The sequence below is a fragment of the Harpegnathos saltator genome, unplaced genomic scaffold (assembly GCF_003227715.2).
Source record: "Harpegnathos saltator strain DR-91 unplaced genomic scaffold, Hsal_v8.6 scaffold425, whole genome shotgun sequence".
Taxonomy (NCBI): domain Eukaryota; kingdom Metazoa; phylum Arthropoda; class Insecta; order Hymenoptera; family Formicidae; genus Harpegnathos; species Harpegnathos saltator.
Genome location: NW_020230234.1, coordinates 365,978 through 385,099, shown reverse-complemented (window position 1 = coordinate 385,099; position 19,122 = coordinate 365,978). Strand labels below are relative to the sequence as shown.

The following is a 19,122-nucleotide window of genomic DNA, read 5'->3' as shown; positions in this document are numbered from 1 at the left end:
CGCGCAGTGCGACGCATCGCTTTAGGTTAGGGGTCTCACCTGTCGCGACGGTCTTCTGCTGGACAGGCAGCGCCACTCGCTCGACCCGCGCTCGATCTCGAACTTGCGTCTCCTCGTCCATTTATTCACTGCGACACGTTCGAGGCCACGTGAGATATCATTAACGTCGCGTCTCTCGACTTTTCACGATATTCTTCGGCCGAGCGGAGCCTCAGATCGCGCGACGAGGCACCAACTCGAACGAGTCTTGCTCGTTTGACTCCGGTGGTCAACTTCCGGTTGAGACAAGCCCATGTGGACGATCGCAGCAGGAGCAGTGTGCCCTCGATCAGTCCGTGCTGCTGTCGTGATCAGGTTTCTTCGCGCGTTGCAAACATCTTGAGCCTCTCCTCAGCGTGATATACACGAAGGCCGATCGTCCCGTTCACACCATGGCAGATCTCGACGATTTCTTCGCGAAGAAGGATCGCAAGAAGGCCAAAGGCAAGAAGTTCACGACGACCGACGAGGTTGCTAAGAAGCTCGAGGAGACAGGCAAGCGACTGGAGAAGCCGAAGCTGAAGGAGAAGCCGGCGAATCCCGAGGGCGAAGAGTCCCAGCATACGGAGGTAAGGACGACAGAGACGTCGGGATCGCGACAAAGGCCATGGTGCTCACCCGCGTGCAACGCGTTTCTCCCCCGAAGAGTTCTGGAAGTATGTCCGTGCACATGTACCGTGCTGCCATGTTTGTTCCCCGCGAACATCATATGGTTCACTCCGCTCGCGTGGAGCAACCGACGGCGAGGACGCGTCGATGCGTCAATGCGATCAACAGGCCCGTCCGAAGAATCCTTACATAATCGTCGAACGGGAGGGATCGATGTGTCGCGACAATTCCGGCCGCCACGCGACTCCTACGGAACCTCTTTTCTCCCGAGAATCCTCGTGGAGTTCGCGCACGTTCGTTTCAACGTCGTTACCGAGGATTCGTGCCGAGCTTCGTGCTATCCGCGAGAAGCGGCCTTTGCAACGCGACATTCCGAGTCGACGAGACTCTCGTCACATTTTTCCTCAACGTGTACTCAATGTACTTTTGCTGACTATAATTTCATTACGAATTGCAGCTTTTTTATGCTGCTGTGAGTTGCAGACTCGCATGCATGAAGATTGCTCATTATTAAATGATCTCAATGAAGAAATCTGATAAGTCAATCAACAGGAGGCAACAAGCATATCACGAGTATTATTAGTCGCGTGTGTTGCAATATCATTAACAATACAATTGTTTTCAGGATGAGGACGAGTGGAAGGAATTTGAGGAGGAGAAGAAAGATTACAGTGGTCTAAAGATCGGACACTTGACAGTCAATGACAGCATCGACGCTGAGTCAGACGATGAGAGAGGTACTGGCGAGAACAGCTCTGATGGTGAATCCGGTGAAGGAGGCACGAAGCACACAGGACCATGGAAGAAACCAGATTTACCGCCAGAAACTCCAGAAGTGACCGCACCACCTGCGCCTCCTCCAACTACCACCTCCACTGGAAGCAGCTACAAAGCACCACACTTGCGGAATGCACCCTGCATAAACAATAACTATCCGCGATCGCACGGAAGGAACATCGCTCCGGATATTCACAGCGAGGAGTACTTCCCTACTCTGAATGCCAAGCCTCAGCAACAGAACAATGGCAGCGGTCCATGGGGAAGGCGGTAAGATGTGAGGTCTTTTAGAGGCTCCTTTTAGCTAAGCTAGTGCAGCACTAGGATTTTTTTCTCGATCCTTTTCCCTTCAGCAGGATATTATATATTTGTTTCACTCTGAAAGCAAAAAGCGCAGCCTAGTTCAGCTAAAATGAACAAACCTGGATTCTACTGTATCTTGTCAAGAGATGAGATATCGGTTGCAGTTCTGTCGCTTAAAATGCTCGCATTTTCGCGAGGATTTTACAACATTTATATTTTATGCATTTTCGGTCTATTCGCTGTTTATTGTTCTCTGGGTTATGCAACCTTTACCTTTGATTCTTTCATTTTTTACACGTGCAAGTAGTTGCTGCTCTAATTGCTCTAAAAGCTCCTTGCGTTTGCTTTTATGCACTTATGTATCTCGTGTTTATCGAACCGTTGAGAACGGAATAGCATGAGATATCTCGCTTGCATGCATTTCTTTATAATCTCCTATTGATGGTGTAGTAAATTCAAAGTAGAGATCTAAGAGAATAGATATAAAGGGTTGTATCGCTGATTGTAGGAAGCGCGACGAAGGAGCATTCGAGGAGGTTCGCAATCGAGGCGGCAGCAGATCGTACAGCATGCAAGACTCGCAGGCTCAAGCACCGAAGCTCTCGCTGGGCAACAAATATGGCGCCTTATCGCAAGATCAGAGCTGAAAACGCCTATCACAGTCGAATCAAACGAAAAAGAATATCACCGTCGCCCCTCTCTGTTTCGTGGCCCAGCCGCGCCGAGAAAATATATTTTCTAGATTAGACTCCAACTTATATCATAGAATGTACATGTACGTGTATGCCCCGGTTTTGTAAGACTCACGGGGAAACGCTATTCTTGCAGGAACAAAGAGAAAGGAATGAAACGACGAAATAAAATTAATCGCGGTTGTGCCCGATCGATACAGATCACCGATTTAGGTATTTCGCACGCGCCACAAACGGAGGACTTTGTAAATTAAACTCGAAAACCGAAATGTCGCGCGCAGGCTTATTTTCATACCGTGTAGACGCGTAGAGTCAGTGGTAAAAGAAGAAAAAAGGTCACTTTTGTATTTCATTTTTTAAATCAGCAAATAGAGTGTAGTGTGAACGCGTTGCTTCCAGAAACGTCACGGCGGTGATGTTCGCGCGTGCCGGCGCTCGAAACACGCTCGAAAGACCATCACACTCGGGCGACTCGTTCGCGTCCGCGAGCAATGCGCGATTGTTACGCGATGTAGTTTACAAAAGATATATATATATAATATATATATATATATATATATATATATATATATATATATTGTTCGTTAAGCAAGAAAAGGAAAATCAAGATGAGTATTACGTGATTCCGCACTTTTGTTCGTACGGTGCTATTCTAATTTTAGCGTGCATTCTTACTGCCACGGTTGATTGCCTTCTCGTTGAGTGTTATCGGTGTAGATAAAAGAAGATAGACACGTTGACGTCCGAACAATGACTTAACTTTGAGATCGGTACGACAACATCGCGATGTCGAAATTCACGCGATATTTGATCTCGGCGGCTCCGCGAGAACCTGAAAAACCAAGTCTCGAAAGCACTCATGAGACGCTACTTACAAGTCCATACTCTTACATGTATACATACACACACAAACACACACACACTTTCTTTAGCTTTCCTCTTACCGGGGAATGTCGCTACGCTCAAAAACGGTAACATGCATCAACGAATGGAACTTGTAGGTGCATTAAATATAAACACATACACACACGTATATACGAATTACTTCACTTCTACTGCGTTGCTCTTCAGTGGCAGATTCCTCGGGAAGAATCCTGTCGTCAAGAGATTACTCGGATTCCACCTGGTTGGGACGTTCAATATTTTCTCAGCGAAGATATGAAACTGACAAGTTGAGGTTAATCACGAACGACTGAACAAGCAACTTTCTTCTCGAGCTAAACCTCGGAAGTACCGAAACCATGTTCCCCCGTCGATTTTAGATGTTTTGTTTTGTTTTGTTTTAGTGAGTGAAATTTTTTAATTTGAGGCTTTGTTTTAAAATTACGCAGCGTTAACGATTGGATAATTGTAGCAGAAAGCGATCGCCTCCCTCCACGTTTTCGCTGAGAGAAAATTGTTGCCGAGTGGTCCAGAGAATTTACTGTTACGCCGATGCGATAGTGTTCCGTGTGCATATGTGTGTATGTGTACTCACATATAATTATTAATCGACTTACGGGGGCTGGGCTTTGGAACGGTGCGGATAAATAAAATAGGCAAATCGAGAGAAATACAACAGGAACGCGGACGTATGAGACTAATTGGTAGTCGCACAGGGGCACAAGGCATGCCTTAGGACAACATAACTGAATGTGAAACGCGACAAAAGCGAGAACGTCGCGCGATGGTGTTGTACACAAGTAGGAGGGAGAAAGACATATGCGTATTACACTCGTGTTAAATATATATATAAAGGAAAAAGAAAGGCTCTTTCGTACGCCTCTGTTAACGATCGACGCGATTCTCTTCTTTCGTTGATGTGAGAATTTCTTTTCGTCAGGAGGCAGCATGGCAGAACAGAAATATTGAAAATATCGAGTCTGTCGGAAGACGGACTCTTCCGTTGTCGGCAGACCCTCTCCGACGAAGAGGAGGAGGAGGAGGAGATGGTTTGTTTTTCAGAACACGAAAAGGCGGAGGGGAGAGGGATGCCGTACAGAAACGGATAGAAAATAAGGATACTTGTATAGCGAGTGATAAAATGTGATTATTTATAAATAAATTTCCTAGGATAATTCTCTCTCTCTCTCTCTCTCTCTCTCTCGTATGCGCTACCTTGCGAGCATTTCTAATCTGCCGTAAACGAAATACCGATCGTTGGCCGATCCTCGGAATCTCAAAGGAGAGAGCGCGCAGCACTCACTTGCTCGCGTGCGATCGATCGAATGTCCTTCGCGAGCTCTCCTGCGGACGGAAGCGAGTCGGTTTTCGACGTGAGACACATCACAGCGTCGGGAGAAATGTGTAGCTTAAGTATGCGGAAACGCAACACCGGTGCCTCTCGAGGACGATTTCGAGGTGATTTGCTCGCCCGTGGCGACGCGGACTAGCCTGCCTTTGTTACACAGAGAGTAATAGTTGAAGATACAACGATGACTTTATCACTTATTATTATTAAATGAGAGCGAGCGTTGGAATGATGGAAAGAGCGAGATCGCGCGAAGATGTGGGGTAGCGTATATTTAATAAAAGTCAATTACGATACACACAGGTTGTTCTCCACGTAAAATGACACACCTCAATAAGTCGTAAATAGATGTCGCGATCGGCGGCGTACTCGATTGCGGATACTCTGGTACTGGCCGAGTATCTCGGATGCTATCCTAGTACCCACATTTTTTTCAAATTACTCCGAAACCCACGTTATATTCTGACAGCACAAATATCCAACATCCAACATCTTGGAAACGTCCGTATGAGAAATATCCAAGCGGGGTATCTCTATAGACGTCTCTTGGATATGTATGTTGTCTGATCTGATTAAAAAAGAACATATAGCATGTGTAATATAAATGCATAGAAAATATCTAATATTATAGAATCGACCGTAACAAAATGCATCGTCGAGTTAAACTCGACGTAAGAATGGAAGATGTGTGTTTTGCTGTATTGTTGTTACATCATCGCATCATGCAACAATATAAAACGCTTTATTAACTGACGGTGTCTGTAATCAGAGCGCTTTATCAGATCAGGTTGTTTGTCGATCCTTCGGCTGAACTCGTCGGGTCCGCATTTTATCAAGCGCTACAGCAACCGATGCCGAATCGCTATTAGCCGAGATTAAATCGTCACTCTTCCGGAACGGCTCTTTCGGGTCATTCTCATTATGCGACTGAGACGAAATTATGTTAATTCCGTAAGGATAATTCCGTGCGCCCGAGACCGAGACGAGTTCAAAGAACGTCGTTAATGCTCGACGAGTCCTCGTCGCTGCAACACGAGATAAAAGCCGCGAGCCGGCGTTGATTTTACTGTACTTCTTTCCTGTGATCGTAAGACGGATCGCGAACATACTTCTCGCAATATTTCAGCCCGTGTTGCCCGTTGTTGCTGTAAGACACGTACATGGGGCCATCCAACAGCGAAGGATTGTACCTCGGCAGAAAGTATATCCACGCTCTCGTCAGCTCGCTGATCTGGAAAGTGTGAAGAACCCGCGTGAAGTGACACCTTGAAGATCACCCGATGATTAACGTCGCACGATATCTGAATTACCTCCTCGAAAGTCCTCCCAGGCTTCAGCATAGCCTCCGGGGCTAGTAGGATCTCTTCCTCGGTGCGTTCGTAAAAGGCGGGGTGCTCTTCCAGCTCGTCCAGTTTCTTCAGCATCGTAGAGTCCACATCGTATATCTCCCCCTGCACATGCTGCTCCGGCAAATACAGAGATACAACATCGTCACATTGTGTCGTAATATTACGAAATATACAGGGTGTCCCAAAAGTAACGGACCACCCTAATAACTCTTCAGTATTGAAGTTTCAAGGAAAATGATCCGAATGAAAAGTTGTAGAGATTTAAGTGAGCTACCTTATGATGACCTTTCGGAAGAAAATAATTTCGAGAGTTCGGACGATTTCTAGCAGTGACGCGACAGAGATAACGCGCGGCCACATTAATTTGTCATGACTTTTATATTACTTATAATTACATAAACGCCCATATATGCAAATTATAGATAATTATTGCGCGTATGTTTTAATATTGTACAATATGGTATATAATAACAACAACTTCATTTCTTGCAGTAATTTTTTTAAGATCTTCGTTGAGGTCGTGAATTAATTTTTTTCTTCATCAATCAGTTTTCTGCAAAAATTACGATTTTTTAAATAAAATATAAAATGTTTCTCTTCTCTTCTCTCCGAAGAGTTAATTAAAAAATATGTACTCCACAGAGTCAACTAACAAATGTGTAGTCAGAAGAGTCAATTTAAAAGTGTACTCCGAAAAGTCAATTTAATAGCGTATTCCGAAGAGTCAATTTGAAAGCGTACTCTGAAAAATCAAATTAATATTGTAATCCGAAAAGTCAATTTATAATAGAATATTTACTTCGATGATTCAGCTAAAGAAAAAAAACATTTATTTATTATTATATTCAGAGAATAATATTTAATTTATTATTTATACTTATCTTACTTATGCTTACCCTACATATGCTTCTTTGAATGAAAAATTTAATTTGTTGACTGATTCAGATTCAGATTTGTTAAAATATCTCTTATGCGCAACTCTTGAACAGGCAGGTAGTAAAATAATTTTTTTTTCTTTACGAATTTTATAAACTTTTCACGAACATAAAAATTGAAAGATTCTCAGAGAACAAATAACTTTTCTTGAACATTTAAACCAAAGGAAAATCTTTTCCCATTAATAAAGAATGAATAATTAATATCTCACATAAGAGGAATCTTCATCTTTGAAATCACCGTGTGATTTTGCTTTTAGAAAAGTATAATATTGATGTAATAGTAACAAATGCCATCCAAAAACGGTGCAAATCTTAAACGCTTTTGAGAAATGCAGTTTGAAGTTTAGTCTTTTCTGTTAATGTCGTTATAGCAGAAGAATTACCAATTTGCTTCAGTAGCGCAGTGGATCAGGCTTTGTGATATGAGCGTAGAGGTTGTTCAAGTGTGTTATTTTTACTATCACAGGGAGAACTATGTAGAATGTATAATAATACGCAGACAAATTCTTTACATAATCATACTTATTTCTTTTAGCATGAATAAAAATGATCAATGCTAACACGATAAGTGCATAGCGCAATTGTTCGTGTACACATACACACATACACATACACACGTATACCAATGATGTCAAAACCGAACAATTCGTGAAAATTTTTTATTGATCGCAATTGTACGCAAAGACAAAAGAGAAGTACACGGGTCTCCGCGGGTAATTAATATGACCTCGTCATATTAATTGTCTATGAGCTGATAAACAATGATCTCCGGTATTTACAAGTTACGCTTGTCCGCAGCTTGTTCGGTTTTGACATCATTGGTATCAGTGATGCGAATTTGGTGACGGGCTTGCACGAGGATCCTCCTCCCCCCTCCCCCCATATACGCACACAGCCAGCTCGGTCAATCCGTGTGAGCCACGCGATCGGCAATTGACGCGTCGAGCGAGCGAGAGAGAGAGAATATCATTCCCTCCTTGTCGCTCTCGTTCTCGCTCAGCGAGCGAGCCTAATTCTTTCTTACCCATAATCTGAATCGCGGGCGCGACTGTCTCTCTCTCTCCTTTCCTCTCTATGACAATACTGAAAAGTTTTGTCTACTCGGCGCACCGAAATTATTACAAATAATATTTTATTATTAATAATATTATTATTTGTAATATATATTATTTGTAATATTATTATTTGTAATTTTATTTGTAATTGTATAATAATGTTACAAATAATATAAATTTTTACAAATTTTATTTGTAAAAATTTATATCATTCGTAATATTATTTGTAGTAGTATTAATAATATTCGGCGCCAAGAAAATGAAATATATTTTATTAATTATTTTGCGAAGTCGGGCAGGTTCACAGGTTGGATTATTGAATTGTTTAATAATATTTTAAGAATAATTTTAAGTTATACAAGGATGTAGTATGAAATATGAAAGAATATTGTAACAGAATCAAGAAGTACGAAATGAAACCTCTTTGCTTTTATTACAATATCCTGTAAGTTAATAAATATTTTTCATACGGTATTAAATAATCTCCAAAAACAATTATATCCGTGAAATTTTCTATCTGCGCAAAAAAAATTCATAAAATATATTTGTTTCGTTGCCCTAAATGAGAAAACTCTCAGAACAATGTTATAGTTGTTCAGTGCACTACTCAATAAAAATATAATAATACTATGTTTGTATGTGTGAAGAATATTTGCTAACTTACAGGATATTGTAATAAAAGCAAGGAGGTTTTATTTCGTACTTCTAAGACCAAGACTTATTAACGGCTAAAGACATATTCGAATTGATCTTGCCTTAATTGGTCGGATCAGTGATGAGTCTTGCCTTAAATTCCAAGCCTCATTACTCGATGTACTCGAAAGTACTCGATGAAATGTAACTTTGTTAGAGTGTTTTGGAAAGCTCTCGAGATAAGCTACAAGAATATGTAATAAAAAATTGTAGTTTCTATTTAAAAAAACATTAATGACCTTGGCCTGATTTTGGTCAAGGTCACTCAAGGTCACGTCCACATTTCCGTCATGTGTCGTCCTTCAAGCCATGCAACTTTCGTTCGAAAAATTTTTTAATAAAATCATCGATAATGGACCATATCACTTTAGTTAGAAAAGTCTGGAAACGGTCAAATACCTCGAAAACGAAACATTTTTAAGAAAAATGTTTCCAACTAAAGTTGTAGGGTTTTAAAAGTTCTATTGAATGATCATATCCGGTTGACCTTGAGTAGAGGAGTCAAGGCGAGGTCAATGCCAACATGATTTTTTTAAACGGAACATCCAATTGTTTATCACACAGTGTTAAAGGTGACAACGAGCCGTTTCCAAAACACTACTTGATGACCTATTTTTGTTGAGAATTGTCTGAGTTATGAGCTTTAGAATTTACGGTGCCGCCAGCATTAGTATTATTCAGGATGTACCGCGTAGAGGTTGTATGGTCGGACTTTATACCCCCCTGTGTGTGTGTGTGTGTGTGTGTGTGTGTGTGTGTGTGTGTGTGTGTGTGTGTGTGTGTGTCAGCAGAGATAAGGACTATGCAGTAGTAGTGCGTCAATTTTTAACTGATACTTTCCCAAACCGATGGATAACAAGATGTGGAGAAATAGAGTGGCCCTCTAGATCACCAGATCTTTCTCCATTGGACTACTTCTTATAGGGATACGTTAAAAACAATGTGTACGGAACGAAACCTGCTAACTTGGCAGACCTTACGGAACGCATACTGCACCAAGTAAATCTTATTTCACCAGAAATGAGACGAAACGTTTTAAATGAATTTCATCTACGATAAGGTTATTGTCAAGCAGCAGACGGAAGACAATTTGAACACTTAATTCAATAAAATCCCGTCTACATACACACGCGCACGCGCGCGCGCGCGCACACACACACAGAGCAGAGAGGGTTTGGAGTCATTAAATACTGCGGTAGTGACGAACCGCGGAGGGACGAACCTTATTTTTGCTGACACATACACACGCACACACACACACACAGGGGGGGTGTAAAGTTCGACCATGCAACCTCCACATAGTTTGAGATTTCTAAAAATATTAAGTTAAGTATACAATAATCATATATATATATTAGGTTTCTTAGTTGGCGCTATTGTTCTAATAAATCAGTTCTTTTGTACAGTAGAATAGTGTTGCAGAGTTTTGTTATAGTTATAAGTTTTACTTGTAAAAACTTATGTACACATATATACATTAAAAAAAATAATTTGAGTTTGATACTTCTAAAAATAACACAATACATGCTGCGCTTGTACTTGGCGCCTTTTTTTACTTTTTTGTTTAGAAAGGTAAGTTTTATAATAAATTTTACATGTAAAAACTTATGTTACGTACATTTTTTTTCGTTAGGTTTTTCTTGAATAATAATAACTTTTAAAAAGATATTTTTTTTTATTGTTGGATACTATTAATAAACGTGTTAAATTTTTGCCATGAAAAGAATACAAACATTTGTAGCGCCTCTGGGCCAGTGTTTTTTATTTGCGTATCATCAGCTTCAATCCAATCAGATTTACCTTCTCTACATATACTTGTGTAATGACCGCTTGCAATGCACAATCCATGATGAAATATGGCATTCATTACTTTATACAATGTCCTGCTACTGATACTTTAGTTGTTGGGACAGCATGCAGAGTAAATTTGTTTATACATATATGTATACAGGGTATTAGAAAAGTCTGAAAACGGTCAAATATCTCGAAAATAGAACGTTTCTGAGAAAAATGTTTCCAACCAAAGTTGTAGGGTTTTAAAAGATTTATTGAATAATGATATCCGTTTGACCTTGCGTAAAGAGATCATGGCGAGGTCAAGGCCAACATAACTTTTTTAAATGGAATATCAATCAAACTCAATTTCTTATCACACAGTGTTAAAGATGACAGCGAGACGTTTCCAAAACATTACTTTACTACATTACTACACACACGCGCGCGCGCGTGCGCGTGTGTATGTAGACGGGTTTTTATTGAATTAAGTGTTCAAATTGTCTTCCGTCTGCTGCTTGACAATAACCTTATCGTAGATGAAATTCATTTAAAACGTTTCGTCTCATTTCTGGTGAAATAAGATTTACTTGGTGCAGTATGCGTTCCGTAAGGTCTGCCAAGTTAGCAGGTTTCGTTCCGTACACATTGTTTTTAACGTATCCCTATAAGAAGTAGTCCAATGGAGAAAGATCTGGTGATCTAGAGGGCCACTCTATTTCTCCACATCTTGTTATCCATCGGTTTGGGAAAGTATCAGTTAAAAATTGACGCACTACTACTGCATAGTCCTTATCTCTGCTGACACACACACACACACACACACACACACACACACACACACACACACACACACACACAGGGGGGTATAAAGTCCGACCATACAACCTCTACGCGGTACATCCTGAATAATACTAATGCTGGCGGCACCGTAAATTCTAAAGCTCATAACTCAGACAATTCTCAACAAAAATAGGTCATCAAGTAGTGTTTTGGAAACGGCTCGTTGTCACCTTTAACACTGTGTGATAAACAATTGGATGTTCCGTTTAAAAAAATCATGTTGGCATTGACCTCGCCTTGACTCCTCTACTCAAGGTCAACCGGATATGATCATTCAATAGAACTTTTAAAACCCTACAACTTTAGTTGGAAACATTTTTCTTAAAAATGTTTCGTTTTCGAGGTATTTGACCGTTTTCAGACTTTTCTAACTAAAGTGACATGTTCCATTATCGATGATTTTATTAAAAAATTTTTCGAACGAAAGTTGCATGGCTTGAAGGACGACACATGACGGAAATGTGGACGTGACCTTGAGTGACCTTGACCAAAATCAGGCCAAGGTCATTAATGTTTTTTTAAATAGAAACTACAATTTTTTATTACATATTCTTGTAGCTTATCTCGAGAGCTTTCCAAAACACTCTAACAAAGTTACATTTCATCGAGTACTTTCGAGTACATCGAGTAATGAGGCTTGGAATTTAAGGCAAGACTCATCACTGATCCGACCAATTAAGGCAAGATCAATTCGAATATGTCTTTAGCCGTTAATAAGTCTTGGTCTTAGAAGTACGAAATAAAACCTCCTTGCTTTTATTACAATATCCTGTAAGTTAGCAAATATTCTTCACACATACAAACATAGTATTATTATATTTTTATTGAGTAGTGCACTGAACAACTATAACATTGTTCTGAGAGTTTTCTCATTTAGGGCAACGAAACAAATATATTTTATGAATTTTTTTTGCGCAGATAGAAAATTTCACGGATTAATTGTTTTTGGAGATTATTTAATACCGTATGAAAAATATTTATTAACTTACAGGATATTGTAATAAAAGCAAAGAGGTTTCATTTCGTACTTCTTGATTCTGTTACAATATTCTTTCATATTTCATACTACATCCTTGTATAACTTAAAATTATTCTTAAAATATTATTAAACAATTCAATAATCCAACCTGTGAACCTGCCCGACTTCGCAAAATAATTAATAAAATATATTTCATTTTCTTGGCGCCGAATATTATTAATACTACTACAAATAATATTACGAATGATATAAATTTTTACAAATAAAATTTGTAAAAATTTATATTATTTGTAACATTATTATACAATTACAAATAAAATTACAAATAATAATATTACAAATAATATATATTACAAATAATAATATTATTAATAATAAAATATTATTTGTAATAATTTCGGTGCGCCGAGTAGACAAAACTTTTCAGTATTGTCATAGAGAGGAAAGGAGAGAGAGAGACAGTCGCGCCCGCGATTCAGATTATGGGTAAGAAAGAATTAGGCTCGCTCGCTGAGCGAGAACGAGAGCGACAAGGAGGGAATGATATTCTCTCTCTCTCGCTCGCTCGGCGCGTCGCAATTGCCGATCGCGTGGCTCACACGGATTGACCGAGCTGGCTGTGTGCGTATATGGGGGGAGAGGGGAGGAGGATCCTCGTGCAAGTCCGTCACCAAATTCGCATCACTGATACCAATGATGTCAAAACCGAACAAGCTGCGGACAAGCGTAACTTGTAAATACCGGAGATCATTGTTTATCAGCTCATAGACAATTAATATGACGAGGTCATATTAATTTAACCCGCGGAGACCCGTGTACTTCTCTTTTGTCTTTGCGTACAATTGCGATCAATAAAAAATTTTCACGAATTGTTCGGTTTTGACATCATTGGTATACGTGTGTATGTGTATGTGTGTATGTGTACACGAACAATTGCGCTATGCACTTATCGTGTTAGCATTGATCATTTTTATTCATGCTAAAAGAAATAAATATGATTATGTAAAGAATTTGTCTGCGTATTATTATACATTCTACATAGTTCTCCCTGTGATAGTAAAAATAACACACTTGAACAACCTCTACGCTCATATCACAAAGCCTGATCCACTGCGTTACTGAAGCAAATTGGTAATTCTTCTGCTATAACGACATTAACAGAAAAGACTAAACTTCAAACTGCATTTCTCAAAAGCGTTTAAGATTTGCACCGTTTTTGGATGGCATTTGTTACTATTACATCAATATTATACTTTTCTAAAAGCAAAATCACACGGTGATTTCAAAGATGAAGATTCCTCTTATGTGAGATATTAATTATTCATTCTTTATTAATGGGAAAAGATTTTCCTTTGGTTTAAATGTTCAAGAAAAGTTATTTGTTCTCTGAGAATCTTTCAATTTTTATGTTCGTGAAAAGTTTATAAAATTCGTAAAGAAAAAAAATTATTTTACTACCTGCCTGTTCAAGAGTTGCGCATAAGAGATATTTTAACAAATCTGAATCTGAATCAGTCAACAAATTAAATTTTTCATTCAAAAAAGCATATGTAGGGTAAGCATAAGTAAGATAAGTATAAATAATAAATTAAATATTATTCTCTGAATATAATAATAAATAAATGTTTTTTTTCTTTAGCTGAATCATCGAAGTAAATATTCTATTATAAATTGACTTTTCGGATTACAATATTAATTTGATTTTTCAGAGTACGCTTTCAAATTGACTCTTCGGAATACGCTATTAAATTGACTTTTCGGAGTACACTTTTAAATTGACTCTTCTGACTACACATTTGTTAGTTGACTCTGTGGAGTACATATTTTTTAATTAACTCTTCGGAGAGAAGAGAAGAGAAACATTTTATATTTTATTTAAAAAATCGTAATTTTTGCAGAAAACTGATTGATGAAGAAAAAAATTAATTCACGACCTCAACGAAGATCTTAAAAAAATTACTGCAAGAAATGAAGTTGTTGTTATTATATACCATATTGTACAATATTAAAACATACGCGCAATAATTATCTATAATTTGCATATATGGGCGTTTATGTAATTATAAGTAATATAAAAGTCATGACAAATTAATGTGGCCGCGCGTTATCTCTGTCGCGTCACTGCTAGAAATCGTCCGAACTCTCGAAATTATTTTCTTCCCGAATTAAGAATATAAAACAATGTGGAAAGGAAAACAAGGGGGCGAAAGGCGAAACGACGACGGCTGCCTTACGATCACATCGCTGCTGGCTTGCTTCGTCGCGATTCTCTATTCGTTGGTGATGAGACAAAGACCGATTCTTCGTTTTTATCTAACTAATCTAGCTCGCTCGTGAACATAGCACAGAACAGAACCAAATAATTATGGACATAGCACGGGATAGTACCAACAAATCGTGGGCATTGGTTTAGTAGTTCATGTCCATGAAAAATGGACCCAATTGGCGCTTCGAATCAGCCAACTTTTCCATAACGCTGTAAATGCAGCCATGCCCGCTCTCAGGCTTCTCTCTGATACTGTCAACTTACATTGCCGACGTTCGGTTTCTTCAGCAGGAACGGTATGTTGTATTTGGTAGCGATCACCAGGGGATACGACGTCGTCGTCTTGGCGATACCGAGAAACTTCGCGTATCCGTTCGCGACATCCTTTATGATGCTGTGGTTGGGCTCTCCTCGTTTCAGGGTGCCGTATACGAATACCCGATGCAGCGGGTTCTTGAACAGGTTCTCATACATTTCGAAAGTCGCGCCTGGCTTTCACACGTGACTACCGGCCGGTGACATTGCGACGATAATCGATGATGTTATCATCAAGTTTTATCTAAATGCGCACAAATTACGTCACAGACACATTTCATGCGATATCGATCCACTTGGTTGAAACGAAACTTGGAATTAGATTAAACTGTGACGAAGTTGTAACGAAGAGAAATCTCTCGGCGATTTCTCGGGAGAGCGACGCAAGCTCTTTCAAGGCACGCACAAGTCACACGATATTTTCACAACACAGTGAAAATAAAATAAAGATAAAAGAAACGAATAACACTGTGAGCAATACACCGCACAGATGTCACTTGTTGACTGATATATATATGTGAGAGGATGGACGGTCACGTGATAGAGGTCGGTAAAGTCGATTAGCGCGGCTTTTTCAAATCGATGAAATCATCGTTAAAAGAGCACAAAAGCACTGACGAGATAATGCTAAAGACTGGGTAAATTTTCATAAAAATCGTTAAATCCCCGCAAAGGGACTCCGAAGGGCTTGGAGGTAATTCAAAAGTCATGACAGTACCGACTATTTCGGCTACATCGTATCTTTGTTTCCGTGCCTTGTAGAATTTGGTTTTCAACTCTGAAGCAGGCCGAGAGTTGATTGATGAACACTTTACCGTATATATTTATAAACATAAATAAATAAAAATATATACACACACGCGTCCTGTTTTCAATGGCCGTTTTCCAGCAAGGGTCACAGAGGGCACGGTGTAACACTATATGTCCAACACAGAATGTTCCAACAATGACACACAATATTATACTGCTCTACACAGCAAAAGTCTAAGTTGCAGCGTGTAAGTCATATCAATATTACCAATATTTCGAAATATTTTATGTAACAGATGGTAACTGTTTTTACTCCTTTAGTACGAATATAATTCACAATAATAAATATATTTAATTAGTGTGAACGTATCTTACAATACAGGGTGCACGATTTATCTGAAGACATTGAAATATCTCGAGAAGTTAGTTATTCCTCCCCATCCTCTCGGGGTAGGGTGGGTGGTAACGTTCAAATCTCAAATGGGAACCCGAATCGAAGAGGGAACTGCTCGACGCGCCACTGTGGGTGTATGGCGAACTACGTCTTATTATAAAAGGCAGTGCAATGCGGTCTTTAAAACTTAAGCAATGCGATCTTTAAAATTATGTGGGGTGGGGTGGGAGGTCGAGTTTGGTATCATTGGATGTCCCCCTTCGAGACTAACAACTTTCATTAACTACTTTTTTTTATCCAATGCATAGTTCTCGAGATATTTCAATGTCTTCAGATAAATCGTGCACCCTGTATATATATATATATATATATATATATTGTTATATGTATTTATATATTATACTGATTTATACGAAGAAACACAATGAAACCTGTAACAAAAGTTGAAGATAAATATAAAAAAAATAATTAAGACATTTTTTATTTACATATCTCGTTAAAATAAATTTCTTCATATATCATTCTCTTCCTACTTCCTTTTAGAACTGTTTGTATTGCATTGTATGCAACAATGCAATAATGTAATGGATTTTTTGAAAAATACTTATTCCTTTAATTGTTTTAGAATTATATGCTTATTATACAGATCCGTAAGATACTCATAAAAATAGGAATGACAGACCGTAATGGTGTTACACAAAGAAACTAAACTGCGTTCCAACAAATACTTTACACGGTGTAGCACAGTGTAATTTAGCGTGTCATAGCTGGAAAACGGCCAATATTAATACTTTCTTCATACTTTCCGATATCTTTTTCCCAGATTCAGATTTTCAGATACTCCGTATCTGTTACCATCTATGCTAATTTCTAGCTACAGCTTCACACTCCGGTCACGATATTCCTAAGAGGACGCTAGCGTACAGCGAAATTTCTGTAGTGCGTTGAATCGACTGTAAAGGCTGGTCCAGGATAGGCTACAACACTCTGTTGCGAGTTGCAAAGTGGCAAGTTGTCAATTGCAAGTTGTAAATCATTGTAGTATCTAATTTACATGTAGATGTCGAGAGTTGCAAATTGCAAAAGAAGCAGCCAATTAGAAAATATAATATCCGCTCTCTCTCGTTGCTCATTAATTTTAACCGACAATTAGCTAGCAGAGCAGTCAGATAATATAACGATTAAGACTTCCTTGAGAAATATCCAAATACCAATAAGGATGTGTTCGAAATGCTCGAATAATTTAAAAAGTATTCGATTATCCAGGAAAACTTTGTGATATACAAATGAAGTTTCCCTAGTAGCATATATTGTTGGGCCAATATTGGCCACAAATTGGGCCCCCAATATTGGCCAATGTAACCCCAACGTAAGTCAATATTGGTATAACAATGCTATGCAATATTGGCGATATATTGTAATTTAATATCTAACCAATATTAGTTGCATATTGGGATACATTGGGCCAATGTAGCCCCAATGTAAGTCAATATTGGTATAACAATGCTATGCAATATTAGCGATATCTTGTAATTTGATATCTCACCAATATTAGCTGGCATATTGAGATACATTGGGCCAATGTAACCCCAATGTAAGTCAATATTGGTATAACAATGCTATACAATATTGACGATATATTGTAATTTAATATCTAACCAATATTGGCTGTATATTGGGATACACTGGGCCAATGTAACCCCAATTTATGTCACCGTAGCTGATGTGTTGGTGCAACACCAATGTAACGCCAATGAAGTGTGCTACTAGAGGGTTACGGTATTTTTTGGTGGCACAAAAGTGAAATGCTTTTTCTTAGTTGTACTGAAATTATGCTGAGACGTGAAAGTGAAGAAATTCTTCTCACCATTTTACGCGTACAGTACAGAGGTAAGATCAACGAAAGGAGGGGATACTTTATGAGCTACCGTGTATAACGAGCCAAAGTAAGCGGAACTTCACGCCGCGCAGCGAAACGTTGACCCTCGTCGACACGTGTCATAAATTCATAAAGCACTTTGGCGCCTCCGTCGGCTTTTCCCGCTGCGGATGAGACGTAACTGGACGCCCTGGGACAACATAGGGGTGGCCAGCCCTCGTAGGACCACGTCGTATGGCGGTTGGGGAAACAGACAAAAGCCCTTGGATAAAATATCGGGCCGGCCTACTTTGTGAGCACCGGGCGACATCTCGATAACGACCGGCCAGGGTGCCAGCTTACGGGATCAAGATCTGTAATCACCGTGGAGCTGCGGGGCTGACAATCACCAAAATGATTTGTGCCGCTTCTAATGGCGCTTGCAGTGCCATTAGAAGCGGCACAAAGATCCGAGCCCGATCGATGACGCGCTGTTAAGGACAGTATTAAGGACAGTTGCGCTCGATCGATCGCGCACGTGGCGGGAATAATCAATCGAGCGCGAGGAGAGGGGATAGAAAGAAACGAAATTGGAATCATAATTCCTCCCTCTCTCCCCAAAGAGCACGAGTAGGTTTCGCCGCGCGAAGTTCTCACGGCCGCTCGGTGAGAGACGCGCGGTCGAAGAATATTTTCAGACGACCGCGCGCCCTCAGAGGGTTAAGTTAAGTCCGGGATAGATCGGCATAGTTTTTTAAATTGGAAATAACACATCTGTTATCTATTATCGCAATAAACGATCAACAACATATTAACACGCTCGGTAGAGGATAATGTTTAGGTACCGAAGAATTTTGAAAAAAATGCATGGGATGCCGCCGAATAATTAAATATTAAAAATATTCTGTGAGGGATAGATAAAGTCGTGGGGGGAGTGTCCGAGGTAGATGGTCATATGTGAAGGGATAGTTAAGCATGCCTATAATAATGTAGAAATTTGTTTGTCTTTGTTTACTTTTTTGATACTTTACATTCTTTTATTAATTATCAACCTTTTTATTAATCCTTTAATTAATTATTAATGAGATAGAACATTTCGACAAGTTTCTTATAAAAACCAAGAACAACATTGGAGAAGAGGTTGAAAAGTGGCAACACAGAAAAAGACCCTATGGCAAAATATTGTTTATTAAAGGGCGAAAAAAGAAAGGAATCTATTCGGCATCTTTAAACGAAACGAGAAGCTGTTCAAAATGTAC

The 19,122-nt window shown here is 39.3% G+C and overlaps 2 protein-coding genes across 3 annotated transcripts; one reads left to right on the top strand and one right to left on the bottom strand.

Annotated features, from left to right (window-relative positions):
• The first annotated feature begins 123 nt into the window (after positions 1-123).
• On the top strand, positions 124-2,645 carry LOC105184353 (protein CDV3 homolog). Its single transcript, XM_011143078.3, has 3 exons — positions 124-608; positions 1,274-1,695; positions 2,237-2,645. Exons 1-3 carry the CDS (start codon positions 432-434, stop codon positions 2,373-2,375), a joined length of 738 nt encoding a protein of 245 aa, XP_011141380.1. The 5' UTR covers positions 124-431; the 3' UTR covers positions 2,376-2,645.
• Positions 2,646-5,446: 2,801 nt separating this feature from the next.
• On the bottom strand, positions 5,447-15,364 carry LOC105184360 (putative gamma-glutamylcyclotransferase CG2811). Of its 2 annotated transcripts, XM_025301455.1 has the most exons (4): positions 14,811-15,364; positions 5,961-6,110; positions 5,760-5,881; positions 5,447-5,675 (listed from the first exon to the last, which is right to left on the bottom strand). In XM_025301455.1, exons 1-4 carry the CDS (start codon positions 15,018-15,020, stop codon positions 5,639-5,641), a joined length of 519 nt encoding a protein of 172 aa, XP_025157240.1. In that variant the 5' UTR covers positions 15,021-15,364; the 3' UTR covers positions 5,447-5,638. The 2 variants fall into 2 exon arrangements, with proteins under 2 accessions (XP_025157240.1, XP_025157239.1); XM_025301454.1 differs by having other exon boundaries at positions 5,447-5,881.
• Between the last annotated feature and the right edge of the window lie 3,758 nt (positions 15,365-19,122).

Excerpts from the sequence above, each read along its gene's own strand:
- LOC105184353 (XM_011143078.3), top strand. The coding sequence starts at position 432 with ATGGCAGATCTCGACGATTTCTTCGCGAAGAAGGATCGCAAGAAGGCC. Across the intron at positions 609-1,273 it reads AAGAGTCCCAGCATACGGAG|GATGAGGACGAGTGGAAGGA; the intron begins GTAAGGACGACA and ends AATTGTTTTCAG. Across the intron at positions 1,696-2,236 it reads AGCGGTCCATGGGGAAGGCG|GAAGCGCGACGAAGGAGCAT; the intron begins GTAAGATGTGAG and ends CGCTGATTGTAG.
- LOC105184360 (XM_025301454.1), bottom strand. The coding sequence starts at position 15,020 with ATGTATGAGAACCTGTTCAAGAACCCGCTGCATCGGGTATTCGTATAC. Across the intron at positions 6,111-14,810 it reads AGAAACCGAACGTCGGCAAT|CATGTGCAGGGGGAGATATA; the intron begins GTAAGTTGACAG and ends TTGCCGGAGCAG. Across the intron at positions 5,882-5,960 it reads CTGGGAGGACTTTCGAGGAG|ATCAGCGAGCTGACGAGAGC; the intron begins GTAATTCAGATA and ends CACACTTTCCAG.